Source organism: Coturnix japonica, unplaced genomic scaffold (genome assembly GCF_054131305.1).
Source record: "Coturnix japonica strain WE unplaced genomic scaffold, WE-NBRP24 Scf048, whole genome shotgun sequence".
NCBI classification, from domain to species: domain Eukaryota; kingdom Metazoa; phylum Chordata; class Aves; order Galliformes; family Phasianidae; genus Coturnix; species Coturnix japonica.
Window position 1 is genome coordinate 2,195,402 of NW_028188951.1, and position 25,899 is coordinate 2,221,300.

At 50.3% G+C, this 25,899-nt stretch overlaps 1 protein-coding gene across 11 annotated transcripts in view; it reads right to left on the minus strand.

Annotated features, from left to right (window-relative positions):
* JADE2 (jade family PHD finger 2) overlaps positions 1-25,899 on the minus strand; it is a 56,850-nt gene that overhangs the window by 10,925 nt on the left and 20,026 nt on the right. For 9 of the 11 annotated variants that reach the window (XM_085532196.1, XM_085532201.1, XM_015875775.3 and 6 more), the window contains 5 exons: positions 16,689-16,858; positions 9,520-9,731; positions 6,848-7,015; positions 5,809-5,925; positions 172-633 (listed from right to left, as the gene is read on the minus strand). In XM_085532196.1, the coding sequence (XP_085388322.1) occupies positions 172-633; positions 5,809-5,925; positions 6,848-7,015; positions 9,520-9,731; positions 16,689-16,858 (1,129 nt within the window). Of the gene's footprint in view, positions 1-171; positions 634-1,321; positions 1,344-2,595; positions 2,822-5,808; positions 5,926-6,847; positions 7,016-9,519; positions 9,732-16,688; positions 16,859-25,899 lie in introns of those variants that run through there. The other 2 variants (XM_085532203.1, XM_085532204.1) reach the window with 2 other exon arrangements.

The window sequence follows — 25,899 nt, forward strand, 5'->3', positions numbered from 1 at the left end:
AACCCTCAGTTCATTTCTAAACACTGCCTGGAGAGCTGCTGGGGGCTGCCATCACCCCAAATCCACCCTGAGCCTCCTGGGACAGGTAAGCATAGCAGTCTGTAAAGGGATGCACAACAACCACCCTGATGGAGCACATGGGTTTGCCATTACAGGGAAAACCACACTCACCCTCTCCAGGTCTTGCCTGAGGTGTGTGAAAAGCTTCAAGCGCCGGTAGAGAACATCCTGCTCCTGCTGAGCCAAGTTGTCCACTTCATCCGTTTTTGGTGTCAGCAGCGGTTTGTTGGAGTTTGCTTTCCTCTTCAGCTTCCAGTACTGATAGACAAAATCCACCAGCGACTCACTTAAATCGAGGTTTTCTGCCACCTCGGAAGGCTTCACGAGTTCATAGAAGTCCTCCTCCAGCTGCTGGAGCTTTTGTTTCCGCAGCGTCACCTTCTCCAGGTCCAGCTGGGCTTGGTCAGGTTCTGTCCGTGCCTCCTCGGGTAGTTTGGTGGCACCGGTGCTGTGCTCCAGGCAGAAGGACTTAAACTTCACTTCATCGTTGTCTGCTAAAATAGTCCGCATGTCGAGGTTGTGGTCAAAGGCGCAGGTGACGTGGAACGCGGTGACACAGGCGGGCATGGAGCACTGTGGGGAGAAGGACAGGGCTGATGGTGAGGGCACAACAGGATCACAACACAGCTTCACTAAGGGAGTGATGCCCCCAGGGTGACAGCACCCACCCCCAAGCAATAGATGCTCCATAACACTCTGCTCAGGCTGCATTGCCCCAGTCATACACACCAGTGAGGGTGGGCGCAAAAATCCCCAGCAGAAGGAAGCCAGGGCTCACCAGGCACCTCCTCACCTAAACTGCTTGTGTTCTCTGCAACAAGCCCTGAGGCCTTTCACCTATCGTAAATATGAGACTCTGATGGTTCTTCCAGCAACATGTCAATAACACATGGCCAATGGGATGCCCAAAGATTGAAAGCTGATTCATCCTGAGACATTTCCATCCTGATTTCATCCTGCGCCCTACCCTATGCCACTCCTATGCCATTGTTAATGACAGCAATCAGGTGTTAAAGTTTGTGAGGGAATGTATGGAAGAAGGAGCCAATGCTCCCAAATCACAATGCCTTATTCTTCTGGAAGTTATACAGACCTTAATTAATTCCATTTAAAAAAAAAAAATAGGAAAGAAAAATGAAATTCACCATATAGAGAGCAAACATACTCTGTATGTTCATGAAATAAGGTTTGAGAATTGGTTCAGTGTCTAGACTTAACAAATGTGCCCCAGATGAAAGATCTGACCATCTCCCTAACTTACCTTACACTTCAGTTACTTGAATCTCACAGGCAGCAAAACAGAAGAACCCCAGACCTGGTTTCCTACAGATGAAAAGCAACCCACTGCCATTGCAGCACCCATACCCGTATCAGCACAGTCTCCCCCTCTGTTCATTAACTGTTTTTTAATGGTTCATAATGTCAGGTAATTGCTTCAACCATAACCCATAAGAAATCACTCTCCTCCAGCTGCTAATGACCAGTTTAACTGCAATAATGAGGCATTTTAAGTGACCTATTACTGTAGGCACATCATTTCAGCATTATGCAGGGACTGCTCTGGCAGGGCAGCGTGGTGCAGCACCAGCCTGGCCACAAACCTCCCCACATACAGAACACAAACCACCAGGATGTTGTAGGGTTCCACCAGGGCTCTGCTGTGCTGCACTTTGATTTTCAAATTAATAGAAATGTTGGTAGTATCTGAGGAACCAGAACTTGGATTGCCAAGCATTAGTACACCCCAGGGGTGGATGCTGGGCACCAGCTCTCCCAGCAGTGATATGCTGCTGGTTGCACATGGCTCTGCATCCACCATACTTGCCGTGTCCATCCATACTCACATCTCCAGGTGCTGACACGGAATGCAAGCAGCTCAACTCACTCTATTCAAATACATCCTCTTGTTCCTAATTTCAGCCCGGAACTGCATGTGAAGGTGGCTGCCAGCTTTTGGAAGAGTTAATATATCATGTGCTGGCTTCTAAAGTGCACACGCTCGCTCCTGCAGTCACGGAGAGAGATTTACTACAAGGAGGAGATGCGATGCCGTTTGATGGAGTCCCTCTTCCTCACTTTAATGGCACATTAAGGTTGGAAGCCTTTGCCAGCTGTAAGTTCCCTTGATTGAGTTTTCTTGTCTGGTAGCCAAGATGGTAATCTTACTGAACAGAGATATACAGCCACGGACATACTCCATTGTGTCTATTTTGGTGTAACAGCTGGGGGTGCTTCAAACTAAATCATCAGGAAGAGCTCTTTGTGTTGCAATGCACATAAATACCTACAGAGACAGGGACACAGCAGGCGGAACTGGGGACAGCCCACAGCAGTGTGATGTCACCGTCAGCACATCCAAGGCTCACTTGGACAGCACCAGGGGCAATCACACTTCAGGAATAAAGCAAAGTGAATGACATCCATCCCAGATTCCTCTTCCAGCAGATGGCAAGCAGCAGTTGTCAGAAACCGTGCCCGAAAAGCAAACAGAAAACAACGAGGCTGCTCCAACGACATGGCAACAAAGGAACATACCTGCTCAGCAGCAGCTCTCAGTGACCTTGTCTGAGCTAAAAGTAGGCACACATCGATCCATCCCAGCCCTGGTGAGCAGAGTGGTGCAGGGATGGACTCGTCTGTGTGGGTGCTACCACATGGAATAGCCTGGGCATACATAGTGGGCACCCCCTGGCCCGCTCTGCATCCAATCCTGCTCCCACTGTGCCTTTAGCTCCAGGATTTCAGAACATCTGCTGCACCAGGTAGAAGCAAATCCATTCCCAAACACAATTCTTAGACGGTGAAAACTGCATCAGAGATCAACGTGGGCTATTAATTAGTCCTCAAACCAGTCTTGGTGGGAAGAAGTAGAGGGATGGCTTTATTTGCCCATGAAATTCAAACACTGCTAACCATGAAACCCAGCAGATGTTTAACAGCTTACAGTGGTGCTACACTGTAGTTCCGAGGCAGAAGTGGAAGGAAGTGGCTACTCCATCAGAACTGTAAGGGAAATTTAGGAAGGAAAAACCAATTACCAGTGCTGAACCCCAGCCAAGCCATCAGATATGACACTTCCACATCCTCACAAAGAAACACCATGTAATTTTTAGTGACCACAGATGGGTTGGTTCCTGGTGGCACTTTTCAGACAGAAAATGCAGTTTCAGCCCCTGTGTCCTTAGGTGATGGCAGGGCTCCACTTCACACTGGGGCTCAGGATGTCAGTGAGCACCCACACTGCTCTTCCCCTGCTCCCAGGTCTCAAGTTTTTGGATGACGTCAGCAAAAGATGATGTCCTTTGCAGAAGATTGCCACCAGTTAACAGAGATGCAGCTTTTTGGGCTGTCCTGAAAGTTAAGTTCTTCTAGAAGAGACAGTTGCTGTTCCCATTGAGGAGGGCAGCAGGTTCCTCTGTCCACAAGAGTGTCAGGACACGGGCTGCACAGATCTCAGCTCCTGGCACTCCCTCTTGCAGTTCAGCAATGCAAACAAGAAAATTCCTGCTGGATACCGAGTGCTCCTTGGTATATCCTGATGTCTGACCACAAGAACCACCACATAAAGTCATGACTTCCCCTTAAGAGGGGATGGAAAAAGGGTGTTTTCAGGGCTGTATTACTTACGCCCAGCACAAGGGAGCACTGGATCAACTACAGCAGGTTTACAGCTTCCTACCAGAAAAACAAGAAAAGTAGCAATGTGCAAGCAGAAACAGCAGAGACACAGAAAGGTGCAGAGGGCAGAAGGTATATGCTTCCCTTTTGGTGGTCAAATCTGGATGGGAAAAAATACCTCAACACACAGAGATGCCTCACATTGGTCTCTGACAGCCAGTGAAGGCTTCTGAAGCAGAATTCTGACTGTTGTTACCCCTCTGCCTGTTGGGTTTGACAAGCTCCTGCTTTCCAGCTCCCTTCCAGACACATTGCCTTTTGTTCTGGCTGAGCCTGGTTCCAGTCACTCAGATAAACCTGCCCTGGAAGCAGTGAGGACCTTCTGCAGCCTGCGGGCACCTGGAGCATCAGCTCCTGCTGCCAGGAGTGTAAGCTGAATGCTTTAACAGCAAACAACCCTCTCCTCTCAGAGCTGTGTCATAAACCTAAAACGCTGACAAAGGTAGTTAGATTACACCTGTATAAACAGGCACTAATCAAAAATATGCTCCATAAACATCAGCTCTCAAAACACAGATCTCTACCTCTGATGCATACAGAACGTGTTTATTTATCTACAAGTGAGCTTGCTGACTTACTCCACAAATCCTCAAACAAAGGCACTGCTTGCTTCTTTCTCCTCCTTGAAGCAAAATCCACCTTGAAAGCATTCAGGTGGCATCAGCAGACACTCTGCTGACAGCCTCATGAAGTCACATCGGACGGTAAAGCCCCTGTTCCATTTCAGGTGACATTTAATGCAAATCCATGCAGTCCCATGGACTGCACTGCTAACACGTAATGCCAGTGCTGCGAGGATGAAGCCCTGGAGGAGCTGAATTTTCTTTGATGCTGCCAAGCCTGTTTGCCTCCTCTCCCTGCCCTTCCGTTCTTTGAAAGCAGTTGCCGCTATGACACAGTATCTCCATCTGGCAGGGTGAATAAGCAGATCCACCCAGAACCATCAAAAAAAAGAAGTGAGTCAACACTAGAGATTTAAAGAAGTATTGTGAGGTTTCATTTCAAGCTAAGGGGATTGCTTTTAAATAGCTCCCTTTAAAGTATTAAACCTGAGGCAGTCACACCAACGCAGCAGAGCCTGTAGCCCTGTTCCATCACCCTCCTGCCACCAGCTCTGCTCTCCAGTACTTACTGCCACACGCATCCACCTCCATGGTGCAGCTCCCAGTGCTGTACAGGAGCTGATTAGCTGAGATTGGGACGCATCCAAACCTTTCTCCCTATTTTTCAAAGCTTAATGGCTATTCCATCTCCCTGCTGCATGCCAAGACTGCTTCCACGTCTGGTCTGCCAAGGAAAGCATGAGCACCAGCACCATACAGCTGCAGATCCCAGCCCATCCTCTGGGACCACCAGAGAGAAGCTTCATGCAAGAGACCCAGCAAAGCTCCTGCACTGAGAGCACAGCCCCAAAGCTCTGTCCCACTTTTGTAAGAGAAGAATTCTGAGCTCCTGCTTTTAGCTGAACGCCTCACCACCTCGTCAGCATGCTGCTGCTGTGGGAAGAGCAGGAAATCGGATGTCTGCGGTGCTCTGCTTAGGTGCAGCAAAACAGGAGAACAGCTGGGAATGTAATATGCAGTAAATACTCTATTTTGCAAGCCAGCAGGCTTGGGGGTGGGTGGGGAGAGGGGCTGCCTGATCCTGAGGCTTCCTGCTGTCCCCCTCGAGAAAGGCTTCACATCCAATCCCCATAAGCTTGTGAAATGCTCAGGCTTTAAATCCCATGAGAAATGGGCTTCCTGACAGCCACGTCAAGCCCTTCCGCTGGGGGTTCCTATCTCCAACCAAGGTCATCTGCTGTCCTGGTAATTAGTGTCACCACAGCAACATCACTGTGTTACGCAAAAGAAAGTTAATCTAGATTCCTGGCACTCAATACATTAAAAGATTGCAAGCAACAATAGCTAATGATGTCTGATTGGTGTTCATGCTTCTTGTTAGGTGTGCTCTTGGGACTCAGGCCAGGAATGAACCCAGCCTGGATATCATCCACCAACAGCTCGAGAACCTCTGGTGGCTATAGGCACAACCAACGGGCCTGAATTTCCTCACTGCTGATTCACATACCTGAATGCAGGTTCCAGTGCACTCCTTGCAGAGGCTGCAGGACAAAGCCCATCTGCTCGCTGGGATATGTGAGATCTTTGTAATGGGTTCCATTTTTTCAGGACATCCAATGCTAACCTGGTCACAAAACAGAAGACATAGTCAATACCTGTTACCACCCCAAATCATTTACAGGGGATACCTGAGGCAGTCAGAACGAGGGGTGGATATTTTGTTTCTTATTTTTCAAGTCACTCATAACTTGGGTAAAAAAACAACATGAAAACCAGAAACAAATACAGGTGATGCTCTGGCCTTTCTTTTGTATCCATCTGCCTGCCAGTTTGAGCTGGTGTTTATCCTTATTGTTCTGAATGCTGGTACATCCCTGCCTCACTGGCACTCCTCTTTGCACCTCACATCACGGGAGAACAAAGTGACACTTCACAGACTGTTCCAACCTCACCCCTCCTCGGGGAGCGTGGGTGCTTCCCATGAGCAGGGCAGCAGCTTGCACCCTCCAGTTTTCTTCTTAACGGGGAGCTGCTTGGCTGCTAATTAAACACTCAGCTTGGAGCCTGATGGGCATCGTGACTCCAACCTCAGCTTGATAAGCCCAACAAGAATTAGTCTTGATGGATATCTGAGCTCAGACCTGGTATAGCGCTATATTGTGATGGAAAGTACAGCAATAATAGTGGAGTAGCAAAGCCCTGAGCTACAGCAAACAATGACAAGCCCAAATACAGCATCCATGGAAAAAGAAATGAAGGATGAAAGTCTGCTTACCTTTGGAAGACCTCACACAGGCAGGGATCTCCAGCAAAAGCCACTTGCCTCCACTGCCAGCCTTTAAATGAGGTCTGGGAAGGGGTGGATCCTGGCTCCAGCCCTTCCAGTCACTCAGCTGCACTGCATGTACCTGAGCTCCCCTGGGCTGGCCCTGCCTTCCCACCAGGTGCTCCATCACTGCTTCAAGCTGTGACTTTGCACTTCCGCTACACCTGGAAATCATGTCTGTGCCATATTTCAAGAGAAGGCTGGAAATCATCTTACTTACTTCAGGTATCCATAAGGCACAGCTAACGTGGACCCATTTTGTCCCGCTCCGAGTGGGCTTCAGTGCTCCCCCTCTCTTTGGGCACAGCAAACACTTGGGCTGGACGCCGAGGGCGCAGGTCCGGCACAGCCAGCTGCCAATGGGGACCTTCAGGATGCCATAGCATGCCTGTGAGACAGGAGTAAGGTTGGTTAACCTGACCATCCTGCAGCGAGCACACATCCCATAGCATGGAACAAGGTCTGATCACTACAGCATCTGGGTGTCCTGGTAAAGAGCAAAGCTGCTCTGCAACCAAAGCAGATAGTTTAAGTCCTTCCATCCTTGTCGCGTTCTTATTTTCACATGGCTACTCATGCTGTATCAGTATGTCCTGGGTTTTAGTTAAAAACTGAGTGTACAAATGTGTTTTATATCCTGCAAACGGGAGCAAAGCAGTGAGAGCAGCTCCGCAATACGAACATCTGCCCACGTGGGGTTTGCAACAACAGCTCTGTGTGCACAGGATGGGCAATGAGAACATAAAACCAACACCTTGGGCTGACCAATCCCACGAGGCATGGGGTGGTGAATCTACCTTGAGAGTAAATGAGGGCTGTGAAGCCACAACCCCATGGTTGGGAAAGATGGCCACACTGGTTAAACACCCAGCACAGACCAAAGGGGGAAGTGAAAACAACTGCGTAAAAGTAAAAAGGGGAAACTGACAGTAATGAATATAAATCAGAAGGGAGGAGCCTCAATGAGAAGGAGTGATAAACCCAAAGGACACGAGGACATATCTGTGGCCAAGACGGTGGGAAGCAGAAGAGAACAAAAGGACTGTGCTGCCTGCAGAGCCAGCAGACCTGCTGCGATAACACACGGCACAGACAAGCCAAAGGGCTCAATAAATATTTCTCTTCCGTACTTGGGGAAGAGCCAAATGATAAGCTCTATCATATAATGATAATGATAAAATACTTTCCACTTCAGCAGTAACTTATGATTGTATTAAAGAGCAACCACTAAAACTGGACAGTCTTTAGCCAGCAGGTCCCTATAACTTGTACTTAAGGAGTTTTAAAGAGTGGCAGACAACTGCCTTGGCCACTGACATGAGGCTGCAGGATGTCTCACAGCAATGAGGGTTTCTGAGAGCAGTAGAGAAATTCATGCCTGTGCTATTATATCACGAGAGATGATTAATAACAGGTAATTACATGAGCATGGCACACGAGCATGGGAAAGGGGGATGCTCAGCCCTCATGGTCAGGGAGAGACTTTGTAGCACTATTTTAAGTTGCCCCAAACCACAGATGGACTCTGATAGTTGTAACTTCCATGGAGCAAGAGTCACTTAATGAACATGCTACTGGGGAAATGAAGTATTAAAGGAGGTAGCATGATGGCTGCAGGTCTACATGGTTCACAGAGACTTAAATGTGTTTCACAGCACCTCCAAATTGGACAGACAGATCATTACTATAAGAGATGTTTATAAAACACCTGGTTTGGTATGAGGCAAACCCAAACAAACAACCCCAGCATGCACATCTGAGCACAGCCCCTCCCCGGCTTGGAAGCTCTGGATTTTGTTGCTATGTGAAGGGGGACAGAGGTGGGATATCTAAAAGCTTCCAGGTGGGTGCTGGGGTTCAGACCTGAGCGCGTGTCCCAAAAACAAGATAAAATCACCCATTTTTTTTCAACAGCCTTTAAATCCAACCCGCAGCATCTCCTTCTGCAGCATCTTGCTGCTCTCAGTACTAAGGCTGCTGCCGGGTCTGTCTGTCTGTCCTGATGGAGCCTGGCCCCCACACTGCTGCACAATGGGTACACGTCAGCCCATGGCCAGAAATTTCTACTTGGGTTTACTAAAAAAGAATCACCAAAAAGAAAAAAAGAAATAAAGAAAGAAAAAGGAAGAAACCAACCCAAAACCATCCCCAAATCATCCTGGTATTTTTGTGGTATCTGATTCACTGATGGAAACCATTCAAAACACCCACCTCTCTCAACTATACATATCTCCAGCACTCTCCCACCTCCAGGAAATGCTGATGGAAAAGCTGCCCAAAAGATGAGAAAATGCAGGGGGAAAAAAAGGCCAACAAAACACCCTTCTCAGAAAGGAGACTGAAAAGTGGCTCTGCTTTATACTCTCCAGGCCATGGGGCTGAAGCTGACATCCAAGGGCCCCACTTTCCACTGGAGCCCACCCAGCAAAGTGTCCCTGGAGCTCCCGCAGTAGGGATGGATGCTCAGCAGCAGGATGCATCCCCGCTCCAAGCATGTATGCACAGGAGCCCACAGATATTGCTTCTCTTCTTTCTTCCTTCCAGCAAAGGCTTGAAGCCTTTACACTCGATTCTGAAAATAAAATGTTTTCCTCCAGGCAGTGAAATAAAATGAAATCATACACTCATAGAGTAAGGAAGCTGGGACAGAAGCCCCGCGATGTGTGACAAAGCTGGTGGAGCTGGAAGGTCCTAATGGCCCGATACAGAGTACAGACTGAAGGGAAGCCAGCAGCCACGCTGCTTGTCCCGAGGTGCTTAGGATCCCACAGCTTGGCAAGGACAAGGAACAATGAGCACATTTATGGGGGAGGAGGAATAAAAGGTCTCAGGGTTGAAGGAAAGAGGAGCAGGAGCACAGCTCAGGGAAGTGGCTCTTGGGCTGCTGCTCACCTGGTGCACGCAGACATTGCACTTGTCACAGAACACCATCTCGTTGCCATCCTCCCCCTCTGGCGAGCGGCAGACGTCACACACCACGTCCTCGTCGTACTCGATGCCCAGGCCCTCCTCTGTTTCAATGGCAATGTTCATGTTCTCGTAGCACATTGTCTCCAGCTCCTCCAGCACTCTCTCCAGGGTGATCTCATCCAGCTCGGGCTTTTCTGCAAAGCACAAAGCAGAGCTCTGATGGGGACACGGCACCCTGAGAGCACCCACAGCACCATGCAAGCTGGGGGGCACTTGAGACTTCAGCTCTAATCTAAACTTCAAATCCACCACAGTGGGAAGATCTGCGATTCAGAAAACGGCTGCTTCTAACTCAAGATACAGTTTATGTTTCATAGACAGTAACAAAATATTGCTGCTGGCTGCGAGGAGAGAAATCCATTCAGCTGAACCAATGCGGATAATTAGGTCTGACAGCTTAAACGTTCAAGGAGACAAGTTCTGCAAAGATGCTTTCTGCAGTGAGGGCTCAGACAAGCTTTGGCAACACAAAGTCAATGCTTTAATTGCTAAGACTGTGAATATTGACCCTTTTAAGGCCAATTAAATGGAACTGTAAAACAGAAGCCAAAGGTTGGAACTGCGGACAAACAAGTGTTTTTAACTGGCTGAGTCCAGGGGCACAGGGCCAGACCTGGAGTGGGGGCTCAGACCGGTTGTGCTGCCTGTTATCCCCACCGTATTGGTACCTTTAATGGAAACCAGCGGTGGACACATGGACCTCTCTTGCTACAGGGCAACAGAAGACAATATCTCCTTTATGAACAGAGGAGAAAAGGGATCGAGGAAGAAATGATGTGCGGTTATTAGGAGTACAAGGAAATATTTGCCTCGCTGGGCTTCTGCTGGGCTGCAGGGTGCAGTCCATGTGCTGGGATGAGCTCTGCAGCGGGATGAGGCTGCTGAGCTGCTCCTTTCCCCCACCAATCTGCCAAAAAATCTGAGTCAAGGGGCAAAGGAGACCCGCAGGCAAGACCAGCAAGCAAACGCACCATTGTCTGCCTCTTCCAGATCTTCCCCAATGTTTTGCCTTGGCACGATTTCCCCTGGCTTGACAAGTCTCTGCAAACACCCAGCCTGGCACTGCACACATCTGTGTCGAGGCAGAGATCCCATTGCCACAGACAGCGCTGCTCCCTATCGCTCCCCATCGCTCCCTGCCAAGTGCTCAGCAGCCGCACTGCAACACACAGCTGGTCCAGCCTGTTTTGGGAGCCATGAGCCCCGCCAATGGGCTTTGTGGGGCTTGTGGGGCCTGAGGAGCCCCAGCCCTGCTCACTTTTTCCCTCAGCAGTTGTCTTCATAAACACACCATCCCAATGCCCTTGCTGTAGGAAGGAATGTTATCAATGTTATTTCCATAAAATCATTGCATGGTTTGGGTTGGAAGGGACCTAAAAGACCATCTAGATACCCTGCCATGCCACCCTAGTGGCTGCCCCCCACCAGCTCAGGCTGCCCAGGACCCCATACATTGCCTTGGGCACCTCCAGGGATGGGGCACCCACAGCCCTCCAGGCAACCTGTACCACACATACATATATATCAAATTTACTATTCCAAATCCCATTCCTCCCCACATTTCAAGCACCAGCAGAAAACAAGAGAAGGAGGTTGTTGTCTACCATACCCCTGCTCAGCTCCCATTCCACACTGAGTGGAAAGGCTGCATCCCAGCGCCGTGTGAAACCATCATCCACAACAGAAGGGCTTTTCTCACCGGCTTACAGCAAAGTATTTGCTACGTTGTCACACCAAAAAAATATAGATCACTCCGTCCCTCCCGCACACACGCGCTCTCACCCTCCGTTTAGATGTAATTACATTAGGAATCCGTTTGCCAAGCGCCATTCAGAATACCTCGGAGCTTATTGAATTGACAATTGCACTTGATGGGGATGAAGCGATTAATCGCTTATGAAACACTAAACAATGGGGCCTGAGGGTGAAGTTCCTTTCCCATTTGCGCTCCATTTATCTCCTTCTGCATCATATAAAGCCACCGCTATTAAACTCCATTCATAAAATTGTCATTTTTTTGGCTGAGAAAACACTATCTGTATTGATCGCGGCCCGTCGAAAAGCAAAACCAAAAACACTTCACCAAAACACTGCCTGTGCAGCATGCAATATCAGTGTTACCTGCTCCAGGCCATGAAGTGCCAAGAACCAGACTCAGATCCACTTGGTTATACACTGGCTGACTCCAGGCGAACAAGTGCAAGGAGTAAACCTCAGCTCACAACCTTGGCTTGAGCTGTAACCAAGACTGTGGACTTGCAGCATCCTCATGCTCATCACTGTGGTCCAACACGTTTCATAGAAACAACAATCACTCTCAGATGTGGCTCTGAACCTCACCAAACCTGCGGGTCTTCCTATCTCCCCTTACACCCAGCCACGAGTGGCTCAGTGCCTCGGCAGAGGGACAGAACACCCCACTGAAATGCTCCCAGCATAGATGGCACCTGGGTTAACAGCAGGAGATGAAGCTCCTGGAAGGTCCTTCAGATGGAGATGTGGCTGTCACGCTCTATAGGGCACGAGGCACAGAAATGAGAATATGCTCATTATCCCATATACTCAGAAATGAGGCTTTCCTATCCTTTTCCCTAGAAAGCGATGCTTCCTTCTGGCTCCCGCTGCCTCCCACATTTCCAGGGACTCAACACCAGCCCCAGGAGGAGCTCCCACCCCGCAGGGAGCACAGGCACCAGTGCAGCCACCGCGGGATCCCCACTGGGACAAACCCTCCCCCATCCCTGCCCCAGAGCTGGGTGCTCGTGGGCAGCCACCCTGAGCATCCCAACACTTCCTCTGCATGCTCCCTACCTCCGCTATCATTATTTCTGCAACGCCATAATTTATGTGGCATGAAGGAGCAATATTCTACTAAATGAATTCTCAGCTACTCCTTATCCTGGTATGAGCCTATTCACCGTGCAGGGAGGAAAAATAGCTGGAGAGCCACCTCTCACAGAACAGAGACCTATTTCTGACTAAACTGCACTCTGCTGAAATCAATTTGCCGAAACAATAAATCCTTTTAGCCTGCATAGTGTACCTGGAGATGAAACAGCTCATGAACAAAGACTCATCAGGGCTGCAGGCTGGGCCATTAGTCGATCCACAAGCCTTACACCTCGAAGTCTCTTTTTCAGCACTAAAATGCATAAACAAAACTACTGCTCCATTTTCAAAGAAACAAAACAAACCAAAAAAAAAAAAAAAAAGAAGAAAGAAAAAAGAAGAGATGTCTTTGAAACACAAGGGGCAAAAAGATGCAGCTCCTGCCCAGCTCCAGGGCTGTGTCCCAGGGAACCCCACCAGGGCAGGCAGTGACACAAACCCCAATGTGTGCTCCTTGCTGCTCCCCAGCCCTGCAGCCGCTGCTGGTGAACCATCTGCAGCCCCGCTGTGCCTTCCTGCCCTGCACATCTGCAGCCCAACAGCCTCCCACAGCCCACACTGCGTTTGGAAGATGGGTCCGTTCTACATCCATCTCGTATCGATCTTATTTACAAACAGAGCCAAAACGTGGTGTGGGACTGTCGAAGCGCACAGCACCACGCAGCATGCGTGAGCTGAACACAGGCAGTGAAACTTGGAGATATTTTGTTACAAACATAGCCCGCTAATGCACTTAAGAGATTTACAGGAACCAATTATCACCCTTTATGCCACCCACCGACATCAATTATTGCTCAAATTTAAGACGATGACAAAATGTTTTAGAAGCCACTTCATAATCTGCTGTCTCCCTCCGCTAATGCTGCGCACTGACAGAGCTGTCCTGGAGCACTTTGATTAAAGCCTCTTCACCCAGCAGCAGCACGCTGAGGATTGCTGGGAACTGCTGCAATTACTGCAAGGAATTTATGGAAACAGCAGAACAACGGCTTGACATAGAAACCGATTGGGTTGAGGAACGTGAAGGCAACACGAGTGGTGGAAAGCTCAGTGAAGCTTTTGTACATCAGCTGCCCCTCCTGTTTGTCGGATGTGGGGAGACACTTGAAAGGGGAAAGCTGGGCTGTTGAGTAGAGGAAATGGAACCCACTAGAAAAGGGACATCCTGTGCACATCCTCCTGTGTGATGGGCTTGGGAAATGCCCCCCGGGGACAGGCAGTCCTTTGATGCTTCAGAGGCCCCATCACGGCAGTCCCATCACAGTAGTTCCATCACAGCGGTCCCATTAGAGTAGTCCCAATCACAGTGGTCCCACTGCATCAGTCCCATCACAGCAGTCCCATCATGGCAGTCCATCCGCAGTAGTCCCATTGCAGTATTCTCTGGCTGCACCAGTATGGCACTGGGTTACTTCTCTCAGCCACAGCACGGCAGGGAATTGTGTCCGAAACATTAAAATACCAAAACAGCTTCACATGACAGATACTGGAGTAGCTGTGCACACAGCACAGTGATGGGCACCTACAAGCAGGTGGCACCAGCTGGGCACAGTTGTGCTGTGGTGTTGTTGGAGACGTCCCACCTGCAGCCCTGCCCTTAGAACCCAACACAACGCCTTGAAGAAAAAGGGTCCCACATCCTGATGACAGCCCTGGGCAGGGCATCCCTGCTCTCCCGCAGTACATTAAGCAGCAGTCTCTGCTCAAGTAAACGTGTCTTCCCCACAGCTCCTCTGCCAACCCGGGTTTATTGCACATCTACTTGACCAACTTCACCTCCGCTGAGGGAGGTATGATCTAATTAGTACACAGACATATCTCAAGTATGCAGTGATGAATTCCCCCTGGAGCTTCAAAAGCAATAAATGTGACCTTTGCATGTTCCTGCCATAAAATAACAGGAACACCTCCAGCTCCCAAGATAGAAACTGTGGTGGGCATATGTGAGCAGCATACACCATATGGATTAAGTCAAGGGAATACTTAGAAACTTCTATTCTGCTTTCAGCAAAATTGATTCCGGCAACGTTTTTAGCAATTTCTTTAGGATTTTCCACATGTTTTTATGAAGCACTGATCACTGCAAAGGGATCTTTCAGCCCAGGTCTTTGAAGTCTCTCTAGCCCCACTCTTCCCACAGCTTTGTATTTAACGGGGATCGCAACACGTAGCATAAAATCTTAATGAGAATAAAACAAAGGCTCAGGGCATGGTTTCACCCTGAAAGGACAGCCCTGTGCTGCCAGCAGTGGCGCGTGCATAAACTGGTTCAGGGTTTCATTCATGCAACCTCAAGACCCACTTCTTGTGCTGTCTCCTATTGCAGCAGCAACAAATAAAACATTCAGGCTCACTTAAATATTGATTTTACCTCCAGCACTCAGAAGTCCTTTAAACAGGGCATTTCCATCAAGTACCATCCCAGCTACTGAAACACGTAACTGGTGGGGATGGGTTTGAAGTATTTAAAACCATTCTATGTGAAAAAGACTTTCCCTTTTCAGAGAGGCTGCCCACCTAACTCAGAACAGAGCAGCAGCGGTGGATAGCTGCAGCTATCTGGGGGTTTATCTGATCCCAGTGATAAAATTCCACCTCGGAGGTGACCTAAAAAGGACTGGAAAAGGCATGTGCTGTGCTCGGTGATCAGCGCTGCCTTGGGATGAGCTAATAGGTGTTTTCCAGCTCTCCTCCCCACCGCTGCTCAGGAGCCAGTCAGAGATCACGCTCCTTCTTTGTCACTGAATACTTTGTGGATGACACACTGTGCCCATGAACTGCCCAATGACAGCAGCTCAGCTAAACACCCAGGAAGAATTTCAACTTCTGCATATCTCTTCAGGCTGGGAGATAACTTCTGACTTCTCTGAATTTGGGGAGAGGCTGCAGCTCTCCAGTTAAGTCATGTCAATGATCTCAGAGATTAGCAAAGCTGGTTTGGAAATCTCAGCATGTCATTAATGTCGAGGGCTTCCGGGAGAAAGCGCTATTTACGGATCACCTCCAGACCACCCTGCGCACGCTGCAGCCCTCTGGGTGAGGTGTTAAAGGGCACAAAAGCTCCATTTCCCACCTGGCTGAACACCCCATGGCCCCTGCCCTGCAGGAAGCAGAGGCTGAGCCCCAGAGGGACTCAGAGCTGTGCCCCTCAGGTGCGGGGCACTGCAAGAACTGCACCAGAGCCAGCCCTGATGTGCAAAGGGGAGAGCTGGGGATGGGGAGAGATCGTACGCAGCTTTGGGCTACAGCCACATTTGCAGTAGATTTCACACAGCAAACACTGTTTTCCCAAGCTGCCAGCATATTTCAGGCTCACACAGTAATTACAGAGCTCTTATAGCAACAAGAATGGACTGAGGAATCAGCTGATGGGCAGTGAGTCTCTTCACATTACCACTGCTGCAATCCCCTGGGCTCATTATTACCATCCACAGTTGTTATTACAGAGAGCTCACTAGACACTGCGGTCCCTGTTCTGTATGGATACCCCCCCAGGACTGCTCTTGTGAAAGCTTACTGCCTGATGAATGACAGAGCTGCAGGAACAAAATGCAGCTAGCTCAGAGAGCATCACTGGCAATGCACTGGCTGCATCCTGACATCAGCTCCAGGTGCATCTGTCTGTGTGCTGTGTCTCCATACACATGCAGTGCCAGCCCAGCATGCAGCCTGCACAGAGCCAGGTGCAGCACTGGAGCTGCTCTGGGTTGGTACCCATCAGCCTCATGGCACATACATGGGAAGGATGTGGCCAGCACACATCTGGCTCTGCTGGAGCATCCCCGCCCCGCTTCCGCGGCACCAGCCCCGGCTCAGCCTTCAAGTGATCCATCAACCAGGGAGCCCCACATCTGAAAACCATTTCAGGGATTGTGTTTGTAACCAAATACTCTGAAGAAATAAAACCAGCCAAGTTTAACCCAACCGAGCTGGACAAGGCAGTTCTCTGCCCGCCACCTTCCTAGAGGCTAAAGGACTGTGTGCAACGGGAAGTGGAAGTAGAGACAGCCCCATCCTGGAGCCCAGAGATGCCTCTGACAGCCCCTCAGCTTCAGTAGGGGGGGACCCACAGAAATACCACTGGGGCACTGAAGTGCCAGCGGTCAAATTCCCAGTCCAGTTACCTGTGCTCAAACAAAACGTGCTGATGATTACTTTAAAAGACCCAACGCCTGCTCAGCGGACAGCCCTGCAGGACTCACCCATCTCCTTGAGCTCCATGTTCACAAGCTCCAACCAGCAGGCATCCAGCTCGTCCAGGTCGTAGCGGCTCACACCCTGCAGGTACGTCCTTGTGGCTTCCGAAATCTCAGAGCCTGGCAGGCTGCTGGGGGACACCGGGGAAGGCAGGTTCTCCAGCTGGGGTATGATCCTGGAAGGGAGGAATGAGAGGTTGAGAGACAGCTACAAAGCATCCCACTGGGAGCACAGAGGCCATGTTTGGCCATGAGGGTGCACTTATGGCACCGATACTCTGAGTCTACAAATGAAAACACATCTCATGGCAGGAGGGAGATGAGGCACTGCTGAACAGGAGAAAGGAATCAGCAGTGAGTAACTTAAAGCGTTCATTGCTAGCTCCTGAGGAAGGAGGACGGGACCTGAAGGGCTGGGGCTGCTTCCACCAGCAAGAAAACAGCTCTGGCTGCCGGGAATGGAGCTGTGTGGCTGCCATCACATCAGAAAGAGGAGGGTTTGCTGCATGCCAGAGTAAACGGGACACAGCACCAAAACAAACGGCTCAGGCTCATTTTTTCATGAACAGTTTTGATGTCATCAAAGAGGAAAAAAAAACCATGAAAAACCAGAAAAATATCCACTTCTGACTTTGATAAACAGTTTGTTCCCATGGGCAGGGAATCTGCACTTCGCCTGCCTGCTCTGCCCACACAACACTGCGCCAGCTGCAATGACCATGGGGACACAGACAAAAAGTGCCCCTATTTAGGCTTGTACAAGCACAGCTCATATAGAGAATTTGCTTTTACTGATCTGGGAATGAGGCTCGTTCTGCTGGCTCATGCCTCCATATGCCTCAGCCTCTATCAGTCAGTCTCATCACATTGACCTCTACAGAAATAACACTGGCACCACTGCCACATTCAGGCTTTAGCATCACTCCTAAAGCCCCTTGGATGCTTCTCAATGAGAACCAACCTCTCCCCCTCCCCCTCCCATGGTGCAGCCCCACGGATCACAGCCTGGATCAGCAGCCGGGAGGCTTTGTGTCGGGGTCTCTGCGGGAACCCTCCCACTTTGCAGGAGTTACATGATTACCCTTCATGCTGTGAGAAATTAAGCCACTTTTACACTTTGCAGGGATCCTTGCTCCCTCTCCGCCTCACAAGCGCTGCTGCACGCCTGCTGCCAGCAGCCTCCCACGTGCATACTCCAGTGCCAAGTGAGCCAGCACACCCATCCTCCTGAGCTGGGGTTTGCCCTCTGTCCCTTCCCAGCACCAAGCAGGCAGCTGGGGCTGGACTGGAAACACCAATGTTGACCAGCTGCCTGCCCAGAGAGCCAGTCCTGGTGCTCATACAGCACCAAGAGCATCTGCACGATGCAGCACTGAAAGTGTAACTCAGCCAACCATGGGAGAAGTGCCCTCAAAGGTCATTTCCCTTTGCCCTTACAAATTATATCCACGATGAGCAGCTTTCCTCATGGCAATAGTTTTCCCATTACTGCTCACTGACTGGAGCACAATGAGATGGGATGCTGGTGCTGGGCTGAAGGGGTGAGATGCTCAAGGGCAGTCCTACTTGCTCTGTGCAGGCCTCCAGCTCCTGTCTCTGCCCTGGTTTATGATGCCTGCAGCCCCATGCCTGGCCATGGAGATGTCCCACATCCCATGTCCCACATCCCATGCTGCTCGGAGCAATGCGCTCTAAGCAGCAGCAAGCACACTGCAGCAGCACTGGCTGCAGGCTTCCTGCCCAGCACTCTCTGTCACTTCGCCTGCGCTTCTTGGCAAGTCGGCAGCAACATGGATGACACTTGCCATGCACACGTCAACAGTGTCACATGTAATGACATGCAAGCAGAGGACGAGCTGGAAATGAGAAGCAGCCTGCGGTGCCAGATGACAGATCTCCGCAAAGCCGGGAGCTGGAGCTTGCTGCTGTATTTGCACAGCTCACGTTTCTGCCCCAAAATACCACCTCCCAGCCAGATGTCAACACAGAAATGCTGCAAAGAAACACAGCAAACAGCACCGCCATCCCTTCCCAGCTGCTGCTCTGCCTGGAACAACAGCCGTGCAGAGCCTGGGGCTCCCACCCTCCTTGCACCACCACCATCAGGTTCTGCAACTTTCCATGACTTGCTGAGATCCTCAGCAAAGCAGGCAGCCTCCTTTGCCTTCCTTTCCCCATCAGTGGATTGAAAATAACCACACGTCTCAACACTCTGAGGACAGCTCCTCCAAATCTCAGCTGAGGATCTGAAAGTAAAGCCATGAAAGCACCGCTCTGCGAGTCTCCAGATTTTAAAATGAGCTCACTGTAATCTAGGACAGGGCTTGGGGATTCAGCGATGTCTGTGTTTAATGTATTTAATGCAGACAGCAGTAATAACACTGAAAATATGCGTGCACCCAATGAGCTTCAGGAGTCTCCTCCAAGGAGCTCCCAGCCCCATTAAATACCCTGGAGCAATGTGCTCTCAGCAAAACTGAAACTCTCTGTCCCATGAGCCACGATCAGGGTGGTTTGCAGAGCAGCAAGCCCTGGGCTGAGCAGCAACAAGCTCATGGAGTCAAAAGCTCTGAGCAGTGGGAGAAAAGTCACCCAGCAGCACTGAGCATTCCTTCAGAGCTGTGCCTCCTGACCTCCTTAATCCCCGTTACACAAGCAGCCGGTGGCACAGCACTGCAGCAGGTACTCAGAGTGTGTTGCCTGGCTTTGCAAAGAGCTCAGTGATGCAATCACAAAGCTTCAAGTGAGGGCTGATGCTAACAGCACTGCTGCCAGGTATACCTGGAGAGTGGCTTCTCCCAGTGTTGCAAAATGGAAAGGGTCTTCTGCTCATTGCAACTTACAGAGCTGCTCTCTGCTTCTTGTTATTAACACCAAGTAAACGAAGACACAAAGACCTAACGGTGCCCCACATGCTTGCTCAGCAGCAGCATCTGAAACATACCTGGAGCAGCAGTGCCAAGCACCTCCCAAACCTGAAGAACGGGTCCTGTGGAGCTCATAGTCAACGGCTGCATCCATCACTCATTGGTCCCATAGGAGAGAGCACTGATATGGAACATCTCTTACATACAGTTTCAGCGGGTGAAACAGCACTCTGAAGAAGCACATTCCCTCCTGATATGCTGACATACATGGCAAAGAGCTTCTGGGTACTCACAGAGTCATAGAATCACTTGATTTGGAAGGAACTTTTAAAGGTCACCTGGTCCCCTGTAATGAACAGGGACATCCACGGCTCAACCAGGTCCCAGCACCTCTCTGGGCAACCCGTAACAGTGCCTCACTGCCCTTAATGGGGCACCTAGCAGAGTGAGATTCTTCATGGAGCACATGGACACAGCCTGGACACAGCAAGAGGTACAGAGGATGCTGAGAGGAGAGCATGGAGCGTGACCCCGGTATGGAGATGGAAATACCACCATGACTCATAGCCAGAGTCACAGAGTGCTCCAAAATGGGAAGATGGGCAGGGGATGCACAACAGCAAAGCAGGAAACAAAAATGAAAGCACGAGCAGGAGTTTATGCCTTTATTTAGCAAGGCAGCATTTAAAAGTATTTGTATCAATCAAGAGCTTATTTAAACGAAGGGCTGAAAATTGGGATCAGCCAGAAAAGCACAACAAACCTGAGGCCATTAGTCTGCAAGTGGGTCTCAAGGGCACTTGAGGGAAAGGAGTAAGTGGACCCCAACACTCTCGAGGATCACATCTATCCTGGGAGAAGATTATGTGGTAATAAAACACACTCAGCCAATTCCCACGGTTAATCATCTCTGTAAACGGAATGCTTCATTTTGGCTTAAGGAAGATGGCTTTTTTTCCCCCCTATATTCTCCCTTTTAATATACCAGATAGAAATAATAAATAACCCTGCACAGTGCTTCCCTTCCGAAAATGCTTTGCTTTATGACAATGAAGGCTTCAGCCACTCATCTTCTCACTACCTACATTCCAGTCTAAAATAGTCCTGTCCAGTGTCCATAAATAAATCAGCTTAGGAAAGTCAGTGGAAAGATAATTCTGCCAGCAACCTTCAGAGGATGCTGATCCTGCTATGCTGCCAGCTCTGCTCGCGGGGGAATTCTCCTGCAGCACACTCCAACTTTAAAAAGGCATTCTACAATTTAAAGGGATGATTTTCATTTTCTGTTTATTAAAATAGTATCCAGAAGGCAGTCAGACCAGACACCCAAGCTTCTTACCAATGTAAGCTCATGGATTGTATAAGCACTATTGCTTCCGAATAGCAGAGTGAAAGGTGAGAGAAAAGGAGCACAATGGAGAATGGGTGGCAGGGCAGGGGGCTGCACCACAAACAGCACTCTGTGACCCTCTGTGTGCCTGAGCCCTGATTTACTGATGGTTGTTATGCCACCTCTATGGCTCCTCTGAAAGCCTGTAAAACCATAAGCCAAAAATGACAGTTTGAAAGCTCAGTGCAAAGAAGAAAAGGGGAAATCTAAGGAGATATTACAGCAGTCAGGCTCTACATGAACTGGCCTGATGTTGAAAGCAGCACACAGGTCAGGGGGGCGGCTGAAGGAACATCTCTGGGATGTGGGATCAGGTCCCAGCAAGTGGCTGAGGATGCTGCCCCAGCAGCAGCACAGTGTGTTCAGTGCTCCCACCCAACTCCCACTCCAGGGGACTCAAGATTTGGCAGCTGTCTTTGCAAACACACAAACACGTAACTGAGAGAATCAGGATCAGCTCAGGGGGGCAAAGGTGGGGAATGCAAACCCTCAGCTGTGCTCCCCCCTGCTGTGATGCCAGCCTGCTGCCAGCACCTTACCATATTTAAAGCAAAAGATCTTTCCACGGAGCCCTGCCTGGTACATCTACATAAGAGGGAGCAGCTCCCCATAAGTGCATGGTTTGTCACTGCTGCTGATGGGCTGCAAGGCTGTGTACCTTCAGCTCCAGCCCTGCGGTCCCCAGCTGACTGAAATCTGCACTGCAACTGAGGACTGCGGTATTTTTCCTTTTAGCCTCCCTCCTGCTTGGTATAACCCAAACCTTCAAGTAAAGCACTTGCTCTAAACACCTGGGCACGGTTAAACGCATGGCTCAGAGCTGAAGCTCCTGCCTGGCTTCTTACTGCTGTTTCAGGGGCACAAAGCAGCTGGATTTAGCCCCTAGTGGATGCACCAAGCTCCTGAAACAGCAGCTCTGCACCCAGAACCCCCCCAACCTCCCCTTCATGACTACACAAACGCCAGTGGCTATCTCTCAGCACAGCCATGGTCCCTTTGTGCTGCCCAGGCTGCTCAGGAAGGGTTAACACTGCCTGCAGCATCATCCTGCCCTCCAGTACAGCAGCCAGTGAGCGTGGTTGTGGGTGACGTAATGCCCGGCTGGCTGCGGGATGCGCATCATGTCCTGCATCCCATCCTGCTGGGGGGCAGCCAGGGACCCCACCGTGCCAGGCACCTCCATGTCCCAGCCAGGTGGGGGCCAGCCAAGGCTTTTCCCAGCTGAACTCCCGGTGCTCCCCAAGCAGGGGTTGCTATAAATGAGCATTATGGGCTCTGAAAACATTTGCAAATTTACAGCGATTGCCACTGCGCAGCTCTGCAGGTACATCCTGCACAGCCTCTCCTCTGGCAGCTGCTGGCACAGGGCATGTCCCAGCTGCAAAAATCCTTGTTTTGGTTCTATGGCTCTGGCCACAGTTGGGCTGCTCAGGTTTGCAAATTCCCCTCTGAGAACCTCATTTTGTTACAAATGTCAGGGAGTGGTTGGGTGGTCCTTAGGATGCAGACACTGCACACAGGTTCTGTAACTTGTCCTTGGATCTCTATGCCACAGTTAACAGGGGCCATCAGGAAAACACTCCCTTTTGCCTTCTGCATCTCAAATATTCTCTGGTAGCAGCCTGTGAGCAGAGTAGGTCCTTCCAGCCCTCTGGAGTCATGCAGTCCTCCCTGGAGAAAGCAATTCACTCCTCTTTGATGTGTTAAAAAGAGGAAAACAAGGAGCAGGAGGAACCAAAGAGCCATCTTGTTAAGCCCAGACAGCTCTTCCAGTTTCGTTCTGGAGCTGTTTATCACCATATAAAAGCCCGATACACAGCAGACAAGATGAAGACTAGAGTGCTGATGTTCCTGTCTCTCTCTCAGTTATATTCCAAGCTACATCTCCCCAAGATTCAGCTCAACAGATGAATTATTCAGGTCCCAGCTCTGATTCCAGCAACAGAGTGCAGCTGTTTTTCTGCTTGACCAGAGCATGGCAGCGTCTGGGTGGGAAGCAAAGTAACACAGCTTAGGGCTGCTACCAGTGAAGGCAGGGAGACTTATATGTACGTCTGCTGAATACAGAAAGACAAAAAATGTTGCTTCTTCATGTAACTTCAGCCATGCTACTAACATTAAAGCATCTGGAATTAATTGTCTTAGGCAGATAATGCTTCCACAGTTATTTCAATAATGCAATAGCTCAACTTTTATTCCTAGACACCTACAAATGGAGAGCAGAGGAGGATGCTGTGAGCAATGGCAGCAGTCCTGCATCTGCTGTTCTGCAAGCAGGAGCTTCCCGGTCCCAAATCCTAAACCCACCCCATGTAACCACCAAGGGAGTGCAGCTGAAGCTCAGACCAAAGCTGGGGCACAGGATTATGTGTTCCCATGGGTAGCACCATGCAGGCACATGGGTCTCCTCTGTGCATAAACTCATCCAAGTGGAAGCAAGGCTGTGAGCAATCTGAATGGGCAGCAGCCACACTCTGCAATGCACTTTGAATCACTGCTTGAACACGGAACCCTGAAACACAGGAGGACAGTTCCAGCTCTGAGTCACCAGAGGCAGAGGGTGGCCAAGAGGAACCCTCACCTTCCCACCACCACACTATTGTGAAGCGACAAGTGCCTCAGCGCATCCTCCAGACCTTCTTCAAACTCACTGCAAAAGCTCCAACCTAGCACCAGCTCTCCAGGTGCCATGGGCATGGTCCTGCAGGCTCAGCTTAGCTCGCAGAAGTGCAGCTCTCACCTCAGCTCCATGGGATGACCAACAGCAGCACCAGGCACAGAACAGCTGATCCTGTGCTGGATTAACAAGTTTCCCTCAGCAAACTAATAAAAACTGAAAGCATACCTGAGGATTTGTCAAGCAGGCTGGAAAGCAGAAATGATTAGAAGTAACAAAGGAAGGCAATCATGCTCATTTCCTCTCCAAGCACTGGATACAAAACCAGTGTGCCCCAACCCATGCTGATGCTCCTATGCTTTTCTCCCACGGTGGGAACCCCAAAACCTGACAACTCCACTGGGGCTGCAGCTCCTGAGAAAGGAACCCGCTCACATGGACCCGATGGAGCCCTGAGCTCACACAATTCCACCATAGGCTGGAAGTGGGTGGGAAAAACAAACAAACAGAAAAAAAAACAACCCAGGCATCTCATGTTAAAACAACAGCGCAGCTCCAAGAGATACACAGAGTGCTGCAGAATCTTGCTTGCCCCTTCTGCAGCAAAGCCCGAGGGAAGCTGCTGATGAGTCAACAGGCAGCAGCCGGCTGCGGGGAGAGGGAGGGATGGGAGGAAGGAGGGAAGGAAGCACAGCCCCAGCTGGGACACAGTGTGCTGGCTCCACAGCCCAATAGAACCGCGGGAGATGCTGGGACACCTCCTGGGTTCAACACCTGGCAGCCCCACATCTTGCCCAGCATTCAACAGCAGCACCATGCAGCACAGCCAGAGCTCAGCTCCACCTGCAGCCGTGCTCCTGGAGGAGATGGGACAGAGGGGACAGTCACATCACTGCCCGGATGCTGTGGCAGCCATTCATCCCCTCCTGCTGACCCCCCACCAAGATTTGTGCCTTCCTGTTGCCACAGCACTTTCTGTTTTCTGTTCAAACAGGGCCACAGCAACGATGCAAGGAGAGATCTGCGACGCCAAGAATATCTGGGAATCCTGCCAGCAAGAAGCAGCCTTCCTGCTCGTCCTCCCGCTGTGCGCACATTCACAGGAAGCAGAGTATACAGCACATACTGATGGAGCTTAATGTGAGCTCCCAGAGCCGCCTCGAGGTCCTGCCCGCATTGCTGTCAGCTCGGGGAAGGGAGATGTTAAACGATTCAGTAAATAAGGAACTAAAGGCTTACAGGTGCACAGCACCAGGGATAGGTGCCAGTGCCGCATGGAGCGATGCTCCCAGTGCAGCAGTGCGAGCTGGGGTCAGGCTCTGTACCCACTGTGAGGGAAGATCTGTGTGGCCCCAGATAAACCATGCAGAAAGCAAAGAGCATCTTCCTCCAGAGGTCATCATGGCAAAACTGTGTTAAGGAAGAGCTCATAAAACCACAGAATCACTGAGGTTGGAAAAGACCTCTAAGATCCCCAAGTCCAAACCCAGACCACACCCACCATGCCCACTGACCATGTCCCCATGTGCCACATCTCCATGGCTCTGAAACACCTCTAGGGACAGTGACTCCCCCCACTCCCTGTCTCTGTGCCTGAACCTTCCCTGGAGCAACTTAGGTTATTCCAAAGCTTCTTGTTCCCAGCTGGTATCTGAACAGTCCCCACACTCCAATGCTCCCAGACCATCAGGATAACTGCATCCAGTGCTGTTCCCTTACTTGCTATCCCTTAACCTCAAGCTGTGATGGTCCCACTCTGCATCCAGCACCCTGTAAATGTCTGTGCCAGGGTTTCCCCATCTGTGAACCCATCCTGGGGGCTGCACGGCTTAGCCATGATACTGGGCAGCCCAGAGCACCTCCTGGCTAGGGAACTCACAGGGATGGGAAACACCACTCTTGGGAGAAAATAACTCCTCATTTTCCTGCTCACATCTGCCTTCCAAAGGTTTTTAGAGCCAAGCTTTGCCCTCCAGGCTGTGGGCAATTCCCAAGCAAGCTGCTGCATAAAACGATCCTCCTTTTAAGCACCGATGAGTCAGATTTGTGGTGAGGAAGCACACAATGTCCTGCACTGCCCAGCAGCCCTGCTGTGCAGGCAGCACCCACATGGCTGGTGGCATCCAGCCCCGGGCACCAGAGCACAGTGACAAGGGGCCAAAGGATGCTCTTCTGTGGCTCACACCAGTCTGCAATGGACTCCATGTTAAGGTGGCTCTCAGCAAAGGCATTTCCAGGCAGCTGCTTTCTGGGAAAAGCATGCCTTAAAAAGAAAGCTCCTTCCTCCTGCTTCACCCACAGCTTTGACATTTCAGAGTTCCAGCAAAATAAAACGTTTCAAAA